The following is a 12,752-nucleotide window of genomic DNA, read 5'->3' as shown; positions in this document are numbered from 1 at the left end:
GGAAATTTTATGTCAAGAAGATTGATCTACCTGTTAATTACTTGATTCATGAAGATGACAGAACACTAAGCATGGATCCTGTATATTTATTACTGAGAAGCTCTTCTTAGGTTCAACCTTTGCAGTCTCAGACAACTTGATTCCACAACGGAAGACTTCCACATTGCTGAATGCAGAATTAAGATGATTACCACACAGTTGTTAATATTGCCTCTGATCAAAAGGTGGTAAACTCTTTTTTCTCTTTCCTCCTCCCTGCCCATAATAATCCACAATAAATTACTGAGCAATCATCCTAATCCCTCCCTGAAAGGTCTCCTAATTTGTAGCTTTCCCTGATTTTTCTCTCCCCCTTTTAAAGAAAGTAATTGATTCTCATTTGAGCGATATGGACATTCTGGATTGTCCTTAGTTGGTTCTTATTCCCTTTAGGGACAAGAGGAGGAGATTATAATTACTGGTTTCCTCTCTGCAGTCAAAACATTTCTTTACCTTGTGGAATCCTTGCAGAATCACTGTTTGCAATCTCATAAATATAATACAAATAATTTGTAGAAATTATTCAGGTTTACGTAGAAATAGCCAAAATATTAGATTCCCTGCTTGCAGGAAACAGGAACAAATTAATTAAAAGCAATTAAGGGATATCATAGCAACAATCACTAACCAAACATGAATTTTTTATTATCTTTGTTTCTTTTTAAGGGGAATGAGTAGAAGTTGGTGTTCTCAAGACAAAAAAACATTTGCATAATAGAAAAAAAACCCAAGAATGAAAATGCCTTGAATGCAACATTATGGCATTGATGTTGTACTTCCTTTTAACACTGAGCAGGGGATAAAAAAAACTTATTCTAAGCTTAATTAACCATACAATTAAACAAAGCCAGTGACAAAAATGACTGTCAGGAGCTAACCATGGTGCTGAAACACACCACAGCTAATCTCTAAAACTGGAGCCAGCAAAAGATGCTCAGTTTACAAAGAAAGAGCAGATCCTCCATTCCTAATGATATAAGAACGAGTCAGGGTTAGTAAATCTAGGGCAATGGTGACAGAGCCTTGGTGGAGCAGTGGGCTAATGCCTCCTTAGGTAACACCAGCTGCCTGCAATTAGTGCAGATTCGCATCCCACCAGGCTCGAGATTGACTCAGCCTTCCATCCTTCCGAGGTAGGTAAAATGAGGACCCAGATTGTTGGGGGCAATTAAGCTGACTTTGTAATAATGCCGCTTGGGGTGTGTGTGAAAGCCCTAATAAGCAGGCATATACATAGAATGAAGGCTACTGCTAAGCTTGTAAGCCGCCCTGAGTCTTCGGAGAAGGGCGGGATATAAATGGAATTAAAATAAATAAATAAATAAATCTTACCTGGGCCCTATCACTTTTTTTTAAAAGAAAAAAGAGAATGATAAAGAAGTGTCCACGCGTCAAAATATCTGTGCAAATTTTCTTGCAAACCTCTCAGATGAGATGCATCAAGCCCAGTGTCAAATACTTTTCAATGAGATGGAGAAAGAAAACCCTGTTTGCGAAGGTAAAGTCAGATGTAAGGGAGCATGGCAGTGTTGGCTGCTGTGTCCTTTCCCTATGTTAACCTGGCAGTTTCCTACTTCCCTCCCCAAGACGGCAACTCACTTTTCTACAGTATCTATAAAAGGTAATGCATGTGAACAGTGACCAAGAGAGAAAAGCGGAAGAACACAGAAAATTCATTTAAGAGTAGATGGCTATTTCCCAGAGAACAATTGTTTGCCAAGTGTGCTATGATTCTTTCAAATATATCATAAAATGTAAAGAATTATATCCATTTTCTATTTACACAGCCACATTATCTTCAGAGCTTATTGCACTGAGAAGGGGAAAGTGTGCAATATTTTTATTTTTTTATTTATTTCATTTTAATTCCATTTATATCCCGCCCTTCTCCGAAGACTCAGGGCGGCTTACAAGCTTAGCAGTAGCCTTCATTCTATGTATATGCCTGCTTATTAGGGCTTTTTCAACACACCCCAAGCGGCATTATTACAAAGTCAGCTTATTGCCCCCAACAATCTGGGTCCTCATTTTACCTACCTCGGAAGGATGGAAGGCTGAGTCAACCTTGAGCCTGGTGGGATATTTTACTATTTTTATTATTTATTTATTAATTATATTTTTATACCGCCCTTCTCCCGAAGGACTCAGGGCGGTGTACAGGGCAATAAATACAGAAACAGGATACAAAAGTTAAAAGCGATTAAATAAATGCCCTAGGTTAAAACAATAATTAAAACATATTAAAACCCCAACCCTAACCCATCAGACCAGGTCAGATTGCTCAAATAGATACGTTTTTAGATCGCGCCGGAAGGAGCGAAGGTCCTCACCTACACATTTACTATCTAACATTTGGACTTCTCTCATGGAGGTTTCTGTGTATGGCACTGGATCTGGGAGAATCTGCCACATGCACCAGTCATCCAACAAAGATGTCCTCAAATACTTCTATGCTGATAATCAAAAACTAACAGCCCTAACCATTTAGCCTAGACTGGAAATTTAATGTAATTCTTGTCCACTTTTATATACTCTTTTTGGTTCAAAGGACAGAATTGCCCAAAGTGATTGCTCCAAAGATGTATTCCCTAGAAAGCTTTTTTAAAAAACTATTTACATTCCCATCACTGCTGAAAACCTTTTCTAATTCTAAAGATACCTGGAGATGGGGATTTTTTACTTTTTCTTTTTAAAATACAATTACTGCTTATGCTTTTGTTCTGCTGCTGTTGCTGCTATATCTTGTTGTTGCATGCAATCTTTTTTTGTTTCCTTTTTATTAAAATACGTGTGCCTTTTAAATTTTGCAAGTTGCCTTCTTTTTACTAAAGAACAAAAATGCTTTAAAACATGCACATTCACAAGGTGACAGACATGATCAACATGCAAAATAGAATTCAACTGTAATACGTAAAATGAACCAACCAAAATAATTAACCAAAAAAGCCCCAAATTAATCAAGGACAACAGCCAAAATAGGCAATTGTTTCAACTCTCAAAAAAGCAACTTCCTGGAAACGCCAGCAAAACCATGGGAACATCATAGATAGGCTTCTACTGGATGCATGGAGAAATATACTAAAAATATTTATAGCATGAGGGTAGAATTATGCCATGTCTGCTCCTACTGCAGTTGTAGGAGAGGTGTTTTTTTCCTTCATCAATCAAATTAAATAAAAAAGATGAAGGAAAAGAACCATGGTCTGGGTACCAAAATAAAGCTTACATTGTAACTACAAACAAATATATTCAGATTCAGGTATTCTCTTTCTCCAGAGGACTTCAGAAGCATATTTCTGCTAAAGAACCAGAGCAACATTAAACAATACAGAACACTGGGACATCTCACCTTAAGATTTGGTAAAGAATTCTGCTTTATTGTAAGATCATAAGGAGAAGTCAGTCTGCTTTCTACTTGGGATGTACCGGTAGTAGTTGCAATAATTCTTGCACTGGAGGGAATATTTAAGAGTAAACGACTACCACAGGGTTTCCACACATGGATAGAGGATCAGTTTCTCAACTGATATGAATGGGGAAGAAGTCAAGCACCTTGCTCTTATATCTCAGACTTCAAAATATCTATTTCTGAGATTTAGAGGCAACCTGACTCCAAAATGATTCTAAGCAGCTTCCACCAAATAAGTATAAATAAAACAATTTTAAAAAACAGTAAAAAATGCTGTGTCCAAACAAACCCAGTCCTTCTATCAAGTACACAACACTCCACAAATATCAGACCCCAAATCCAGAAAAATAGAGAGAGGCCTTTCCCTAAAGGGCTTTCATTATACATGTGGACTTGTGGACTTCAACTCCCAGAATTCTTGAGCCAGCCATGAAGTCCACAAGTCATAAAAGGACCATAATTCTCCACCTCAGTTATACATCATTTGTATCACTTGAACTCAGCTTTGCCAACCTTAGTCTACAGAAAGATCAAGCAATGTCTAAACAGCCAGCTACAACTAAGAAACTCCCATTCTGCCCAACTTTTTCATAGTATTCCAAGTGCTGTTCACATTGCAAAAAATAAGAGGGAACAACCCAGATATAGGACAGATCTTGGCTTATAAAAGGTAATCTCAGAAACAGGCCAGCAATACACATTCATCTAAAATCCTGGACACATTTAATTAATGTAATTATTTCCCCAATAAAAATTAAAATTAATATAAAAATGTTTGTCTTATACTAAAAAGCAGCCTGAGGGTAATATGGATTCACTAAGGATGACTTTGTAATGTGCTGTCCTCACCGTTGCTCCACCCCAGCTATTGTGTTGCTACGCAATGCAGGCCTTTGCTGCGTGAATCTCCATCAGGAAATATAATTGTGAATTCATGTTATGCAATTAAAACAGTTTATTCATACTGATGTCTTCCAAGCAGGTTCTGACAATAGTTTCTTCCTCTCTCCACAGCCGTTTGAGTATTTTTTTCTTTTAAGAAAACTTACCTTTTTCTTTTAAAGCTTCTGCTGTTTTTAAGTGTTTGACCCACCTTTTGTGTATTATTTTAGATTGTCGATGGATGTTTTGAAGAAAGGTGTAAAGATCACCATCTCTCTTGTGAATTCAAGATTAATGCAGGAATGGCTTCTGGTGATTGATACTTTCTTCTTCTTTTTAAATAAGAAGCAGTTTTAAATACAATTATAAATTTACCCTCCTTCTCTAAAGTTACACACTATATTGAAAAACTGTTGGAAGTATTTTCATGCATACATTCACAGTTACGTGAAAACAAATTTAAGGTGCTAAATATCCTCTAAAACAATCCAATATTGATTTTCTAAACATACCATCTTTTATTCCCTCATTAAATAGACTGATAACTTTAGAGTACAAATACACACGTGTTTGTGTGTGTGTGTGTGTGTGTGTGTGTGTGTGTGTATATATATGGCAGTGCAGTTATAGCTATATATATATATACATATATACATATATACATATATATATATATATATATGTGTGTGTGTGTGTGTGTGTGTGTGTTTATTAAAAGCTATCTGAAATGGAAGCTGAAAACTATAAGCAATGATTTTATTCAGTTTTTTTCCTAAGCATTTCTATCCTTACTTATCAAGAGAAATCAGAATAGCTATGAGTCATACATTCAACTGTCAGTGTTTTGATATTCCTATTGTTCCAAAGTTTCAGAATCACATAGCCCATATTAGCTGTCATGAGTGAAGAAAAAAATCTAAGGAATCATTGAATCTATCAGGATAAAATCAGAATCTTGTCAGATTCCAGATGTACAAAAACAGTCCACCCTGGTTGCGAAGGCCAATTTGCTGCTCCTCTAGGAAACTTTGGCTCATGATAGCAGGTATTTTAGGTATACAGCCCCAAGCACATAAATATAACTTGGGATTTTAACCCCATGCATTTATTATTCCATAAAAATACCAAAGAAGATAAACTAGAGAATACCAGAGAATAAAAATAGATCTTTTATCTTCACCCACCTCCATATGAAATATCATTGCGATCTACTCTGAGTCAGAGTGGGCTAACATAATACACGTTGCACTTCCTCTGACGTCTTTATCAGTGTGACTCAGAGGTCTCCAGAGAAGTAGTATTCTGCAGCCAACCATAGCAGCATCTGTGGCCATGTCAACTCACCTACGAGCCGAATTCTAGCAACATATTCATCAAACCAGGCAATCAGGATGCACCTAACCATAGATCAGATATAGCAATGGCCACCACTTGCAGTTTAATCCAAAACAGCAGAAAATATTGGATAACTGGGCAAAAGTTTCAACTATTAAAATGATAGATGCCATGACAGTCCCTAAAAATCCATCTGCCTCTCCAGTACATTAATTTGGTCAGCCTGAATAAGGGCTCAGTTAATTTTTTTTAGAAAAATGTTATTTTGTTTTATATTATTTTTGTTTTTATGCCTGACTAGTAGCTGAAGACAGATTATAAAGAGGGTTAACATTAATTGACAAAGCAGTAACAAAACTGTATTACAGCTACCCTGCCAGGAGACAGAAAAACTTAAATCACATTCACTCTGGCAGGTTCACAAATTGTTCTTGCCCAGTGCCTGCTGGAAGAGCCAGGACAGCAGGGCTTGTGAGTGGGGAATGCTGTTCCAAAAATCAGGCATGGCGATAGAAGAGATGTACTTCCTGGGTCCCGTAAAATGACTCTCTTATTGATGGGAGCTGGAGCATGCCAACCCTATCAGATTTGATAGGATGGATAGAGATAATGGAGATCTGCAGTCCCACAAATACCAAATCCCTAAGTTACCAAAGTCTGCATAGTTGACCATCATAGTTGACCATCAGCACCTGGAAATGTACTTGGAAACCAACTGACAACCAGTGGAGGACATGAGCATCAAGGCATGTGCATAAAGAGCCATGGTGACACAGTGGTTAGAATGCAGTACTGCAGGCTACTTCTGCTGGCTGCTGGCTGCTGGCAGTTCAGTTATCACTGGCTCAAGATTGACTCAGCCTTCCTGATAAAATGAGGACCCAGATTGTTGGGGGCAATGTGCTGACCCTGTAAACCGCTTAGAGAGGGCTGTAAAGCGCTGTGAAGTGGTATATAAGTCTAAGTCCTATTGCTATAACTGCACTGCCATATTCTGCACCACCTACAGCTTTCAAGTGGTATTGAAATGTAATCGCAGAGTTCATTGCAGTAATCCAAATGAGAAATGATTAAGGCCCGAGTGATAAGAGGAGGCCTCTCAATTCAGGAGAGGTTGCAATTAGTGCACAAAGTGGAATTGTGCAAAACCCCTCCTACCTGTGGGTGGCAGCTTGTAGTTGAGTGGAAGCAAGAGTCTAGGTTACTGACACACACACCCTCTGTCAGCTGCATGCCAGTTCTGTCTGACCAAGTGTAGCCTATCTGTTACTAAAGTGGGAGATTCTCTAATGTTAGGTAGTCCCACATGCTTGATTTAAGGAAGGAAATCTCTCTCCAGGGTTGGTAAAATAGCAGAAATTATATCACAATAGAGCTTTGTTCCAGTTAATCCCCATTGTTTCCATCTGCCAATTGATCAGGCTGCCTTCAGTCATAAAATAAGGCGAAAAGACAATAATGTCCCAGTATTGTAAAGCAAGTAAGAACACTATACTTCTATCAAAACTGGCTCCAAGCTTCATGTAGCATCAGTCCTGTATTTTTCAACTTTCCCCAGATTTCCTGTTTATTCTTTAATTTCAATCATGCCATAATTTTCCTCTTGGGATTTCAAGTGCCTGCAGCAAAACTGCAAAATTCAAGTAGAAACTGGTATATGCTGTTTTTGGTATCCCCAAACGTCCACAGGAATAACCACCATCATGTTAAAAACATACAAAAGCTTCCCACCAGTCAAGACTGTGCTTTGTGGATCCTGGTTCATACTTTTTAAAAATAAAATTGCTGTGTATTGCCATTTTTTTTTAAAAAAATTAACATCTTGAATTAATTTGGTCAGCCTGACTCGGTAGTTGGCTATTATTATGTGGGAGAAGGTTAGAAGAAGGTTCCCCAAAAACCTGTTCATTAAAATGAATGATGGAAAGAAGCCCACATTTCTCAAAGAGTCAAAAAAGGAAACATGGAATAACTGCACCCAGCTCATTTGAGAAGAACATCCTCTTTTTTTATTTTCGCTTACCAGTCAATTTTTATTTTTTTAATTTTAATTCCATTTATATCCCGCCCTTCTCCGAAGACTCAGGGCGGCTTACAAGCTTAGCAGTAGCCTTCATTCTATGTATATGCCTGCTTATTAGGGCTTTCACACACACACCCCAAGCGGCATTATTACAAAGTCAGCTTAATTGCCCGGAACAATCTGGGTCCTCATTTTACCTACCTCGGAAGGATGGAAGGCTGAGTCAACCTTGAGCCTGGTGGGATGCGAACCTGCACTAATTGCAGGCAGCTGGTGTTACTTAAGGAGGCATTAGCCCACTGCTCCACCAAGGCTCTAGGATCTCATAACAGAGCTTGGGTTTCCTCTCTCCAAATTCTGAAATCTATTGGACACAGGAAGAACTCAGGGCTAGAGGGGAAAAAAGCCCCATCTATACAAAGGTGAGAATTGGTACAGTGCAAGAATTCCTGGTTTACTGTATCCGCCATTTCTCTTTGACTGCTTGGACTGCTTTAAATCACTAATGAAAACATTTAGAGGCAGCAGGGTTTTAAGGCTTCAAAAGCTATGGATTACCGATTTGGGGTCTCCAGCTTCAGCCCTGTCCTTCCAGAGCTCAAGACAAAGTAGCAAAAGGCCTTTAGGAACCCTTCATCCGATATCTTCTATTGAAAGCATTTTGCTAAAACCGTATATGCTTGAAAAGCAGAAAGAATTTCCTGGTTTTAAATCTGGCCTTTTTGCCAGAGACGCTATCCACTGAAATGGAATGGAAATCAAGGCAAGGCATCAATGTAGCAGCATAATATTATAACCAAACCTGCTGTTGATATGTACATCAATGCCCATATTCCTTAGTGGCAATAGCCTTTCGTGCAACCACCATGCTGAAATGTAAACCCGATAGCACATGTGTGAATATGTATGTGTGGCATTTACATAATTGCAGCCAATGGATTGGGGGGAAAATATGGCTTGGAGTCAAAATGTTGAAGGCCGTGATAGCATTTACCAATGTTTGATTAAAGGAAAAACACTTGTTCAAGAACTAGTCATCATAGAAAAAGAGGGAAAGCAACTTGTCCATTTTTGGAATCTGACCCGTATTATTTCCTATTAACTGTGGCTGCTGTAGCTCATAATATTACTATATCATTTGAAAAATTACTTCTTGTGCCTCTTCCCTACCTGACTCTCATCACCAGTGAATGTAATCTGATGAAATAGTAATCTACTATTCAGGTCTGGGTTACTCAATTAAGCATGCTGAGGTTCAGCGTCCCTCTTACATGGGTACCAAGTGGGTATCAAGATTATTCTGTTTATCTAGTAGTTATGCAGAAATCACAGCAATTAACCACTTAAAAGCTATTTGCAATTATTATTTTTGCCTAAATCATTCTGTGTAGAATGCAGTTGTCAGATGTAACTGGCCTGGTTAAAGAATAATGATGCCACAAAGAATTAACATCAAGGTCTTGTCAATGAGCCATTCCAAGAAAATTTACCCAGTAAGAGTCTTGGCCTAAGGACAGCAAAAGGATGTTTACTCTCTTTGGGAGAGTATGAAATAATATTTAGAAAAGTAAAAAGTTTCTCAGCCATCTTAAGTTAGAATAATACCAATGTTGACCATAAATCTTTCAGCAGGAATAAAAGGTATGATTCTGCCACATGCATGCTACCAAAAGTTCTTTCATTTACAACAGAGGTCCCCAACCTTTTGGGCACCAGGGACCAGTTTTGTGGAGAGAGGTTTTTCCGTGGACCAGAGGGGGCATGGTTTTGTGTGCTGCCTGCATGCCACAGATGGGGTTTCACTAGTTTGTGTGGCCTGGTTGCTGGCATGCCGCGGCCCGGTACTGGTCCATGGCATGCCACTTTTTTACAACATCCACCTTTTTTTTTTCTTTTGGTTCAGTAAAAGTATGCAGAATAAGGCTGTGATCAACCATGAAGGTTCATTATCTGTATTACTTTTTTTGTTATCAGTATTATTACTACTAGGGACGCGGTGGCTCAGTGGGTTAGGACACTGAGCTTGTCGATCAGAAGATCGGCAGTTTGGCGGGTCGAATCCCGAGTGCCGCGTAACAGAGTGAGCGTCTGTTACTCGTCCTAGCTTCTGCCAACCTAGCAGTTCGAAAGCATGTAAAAATGCAAGTAGAAAAATAGGGACCACTACGGTGGGAAGGTAACAGCGTTCTGTGCGCCTTTGGCGTCTAGTCATGCCGGCCACATGACCACGGAGACGTCCTCGGACAAGCGCTGGCTCTTCGGCTTTGAAACGGAGTTGAGCACCGGCCCCTAGAGTTGGAAACGACTAGCATGCATGTGTGGGGGAACCTTTACCTTTTTATTATTACTACACTCATCGGGCAATAACATCAACCAATCTGCCACAAGCAAAGAAATAATGCCCACTTCTTAGTCCTGTCATCATTTTCCAATCCAGATCATTACTTCTGCGAGAGAGAGAGTTTGGATAGAAGTATAGGTCAGTTTCTCTGCAGAAAATATAGCTATACACAATCATCCACCCTGCTGTGTTATATCCAAGCTGATGGTTAAATTTCTGGATTTATGGATGAGAAGAGACCAAATGGGACATATATCTTCCCACGAGATCTAGTCAATATTTATATTAATGAAGAATTTCAGCTCTTGTCTATTTTACTTTTATAAGCCTGCTCCTTTTGTTTCTCATATTACACCAACATTTCTGTAAGACTCCATTGGAATCTGTTTCATAAGATGCTGTGGAAAGAAAAGTATTTGCTTTTCAACATTTTTCTCGGTACATCCTTCCTGAATGTGATGTGGTAGCTGGGGCCCATCTGCTAACATTTTCTTCCTTGGTAGACAAAATCTCACCCTCTTGCTAATTCTAAAACTGGATTCAGATTTTTGAAATGATTTCTCTGTAGTCTGTACCAGTTTTATATAATGGTTCATCCGTGCCTCTTCAATCATAGTCACTGTAGTTTCTAAGGTAAGAGTAGGACAACTTGGTCTTTCTAAATATTTTGGACTACAGCTCCCAACATCCTAACCATTGTCTACACTGGCTGGAGCTCATCACAGTTAATATTACAAAATCCCTGGAGTGACTTTTTGCACTAGTGACCCAAACTGAACAATCCTAAAGCAAAGAGCATGGATTTGCTTGCAACAACCTCATGCAAGGGATCTATAGGATACCTACAAGGTAGCAAAGATGAACAATCAGACATGGAAAAGTACCAACGTCAAAATCCTTCAGTGTTTCATAGTCACTCTGGCATAAGTGAGGAAGGGAAGAGATGCAGAACTAATTCCAAACAGGAATTCCCTCTCAATAACAATTGAGCGATCTCCAGCAGCAGCAGCCAGAGAGAAAGAGAGGGAGGGAGAAGCCGGAACAGCTGATATTTGCAACAGGCAGCTGGGCCAGGCTGGAAAAGTGGAGGGGGAATGAAGAGACCATCAAGAATGACGTCAGTGAATTGACTGAGCAGGAAAACACGGCGTATGCGGGAGTGGGTGGGTGGGTGGGTTGAAGGGATCTGCTCTATAAATGAATACAGAAAGCTGCGTGTGCAGGGGCTGGGGGAGACACGCAGCTAGCCAAACCTGACAACGCTGTGACGCGAACATGACAAGCAGCCACGCAAAATGGTGACAATATTCCTTTTGGAAGGAGGGGGCCTGAATCCGCACTTGGGAAAACTCGCCCCAAAAGCGGAGGGGAGGGGGAATATATTAGCCTATGCAACAGCAAAAAGGAGAGGGGAGATGCAAGGGGGGGGAGGAAGCTGCGCGGTGCTAACTCGCCTAGCGGGAGAAACCCCCCCCCAATATTCTCAGGGCAAAACAAGATGGAAAAGGGGTGGGGAGATAGCATGGGATTCAGCCCACCAGGACCGGATAAGTGGTTCGGTTCCGTTTCCAAGGAGCTGGTGCCGGATCTTCTGACGGATGCATTTTTTTTTAATAGAAGGTGCCCATTTGCCGCCCCTTCCAGGAAAGCAGCAGCCTGCAGAAAAGGGGAGAGGTGGAAGACTTCCCCGCCCTTCTGCCCAGTGAACCCTCTTTTTTCCCCAAATCCCCACCATCTTTACAGCTCAAAAGCACCGTTTCATCCCACCCAGCGAAAAGACGCTTCCCAACGCCCCCCTCCCCAGGGGAAAAATATATATATATATCCCACCAAGTTTATTCTGGGGACGCAGATAAGAGAGGGAGGGAGAAAAATAACCTCTGTCCGGCGTGGAATAGATAAGGGCGTGCAAGTCCATCCAACCATATGGAAGCAAAGGAGCTATGGCTGGTCGCCAGAAAGGGCAAAAAGCGGAGACACGGACCAGGCGACTGTACAGAGCCCCGGGGTGGGGGTGGGGGGCGCGATTCATCCTACCAATTCTAGCTCCGAGCATCCCAACCAAGTCTATGCGGTCCCCTTTGGGCATCTTCCCTCCCTCCCGGCAGCCCCTTTTCAATACGCATCCTCATCCTCAATTCTCACCGTGCAGCACTTGCAAGGAGCGATCTCCAGCAGCGCCGGCCGCCAAGAACGGAGGCGGCAACAGCAGCAGCAGCAGCAGCAGCAGCAATGAAAGGCAGAGACCGTCCAGTGCCCGAAGCGGACTCCGCCACCGCCCCATGCCGGCCGCTGCCCCAGCTCACAGCCCGGGCAGCCGCCACTTCCACGGCCGCTGCACCATCCCTAATCAGCGCCCCCTCCAGACCAACACTGGCACAGCACCGCCCCGCAAACCAACCAATCTCAAGACCCGTGCAAAATGGATTCTCGGCCCCATTAGCCTATCAGAGCCCAGGAACAGGACACGCCTGAATTCGAAACGCGGGGCTTAACTCTCCCTGGCCACGCCCGACTTTTAGGGTTACGCCTCCGCGTTAAAAAATGAAGCTTCACCTCTCCCACCTGCTATTATACCTAGCCTAGCGCGTCCCCAAGTCCTGGCAATGCCTCTTCCAATCAACTGCATTAATATTCGAAGTTGACGCCCTCCTGATTAATAATGTTTCAGCCCTGCATCAACTACAATGCAGGGAAATGGTAATTATCCCTCCTGCAGGCAG

The 12,752-nt window shown here is 41.1% G+C and overlaps 1 protein-coding gene across 3 annotated transcripts in view; it reads right to left on the bottom strand.

Annotated features, from left to right (window-relative positions):
• PTPRN (protein tyrosine phosphatase receptor type N) overlaps positions 1-12,395 on the bottom strand; it is a 45,736-nt gene extending 33,341 nt beyond the window's left edge. For all 3 annotated transcript variants that reach the window (XM_083352453.1, XM_083352454.1, XM_083352455.1), the window contains exon 1: positions 12,175-12,395. In XM_083352453.1, coding sequence (XP_083208579.1) covers positions 12,175-12,313 — 139 coding nt within the window. In that variant the 5' untranslated portion in view covers positions 12,314-12,395. The remainder of the gene's footprint in view (positions 1-12,174) is intronic.
• Between the last annotated feature and the right edge of the window lie 357 nt (positions 12,396-12,752).

Source organism: Vipera ursinii (genome assembly GCF_947247035.1).
Source record: "Vipera ursinii genome assembly, chromosome: 1".
In the NCBI taxonomy this organism is placed as follows: domain Eukaryota; kingdom Metazoa; phylum Chordata; class Lepidosauria; order Squamata; family Viperidae; genus Vipera; species Vipera ursinii.
This window is presented reverse-complemented; position numbering and strand designations above follow the sequence as displayed.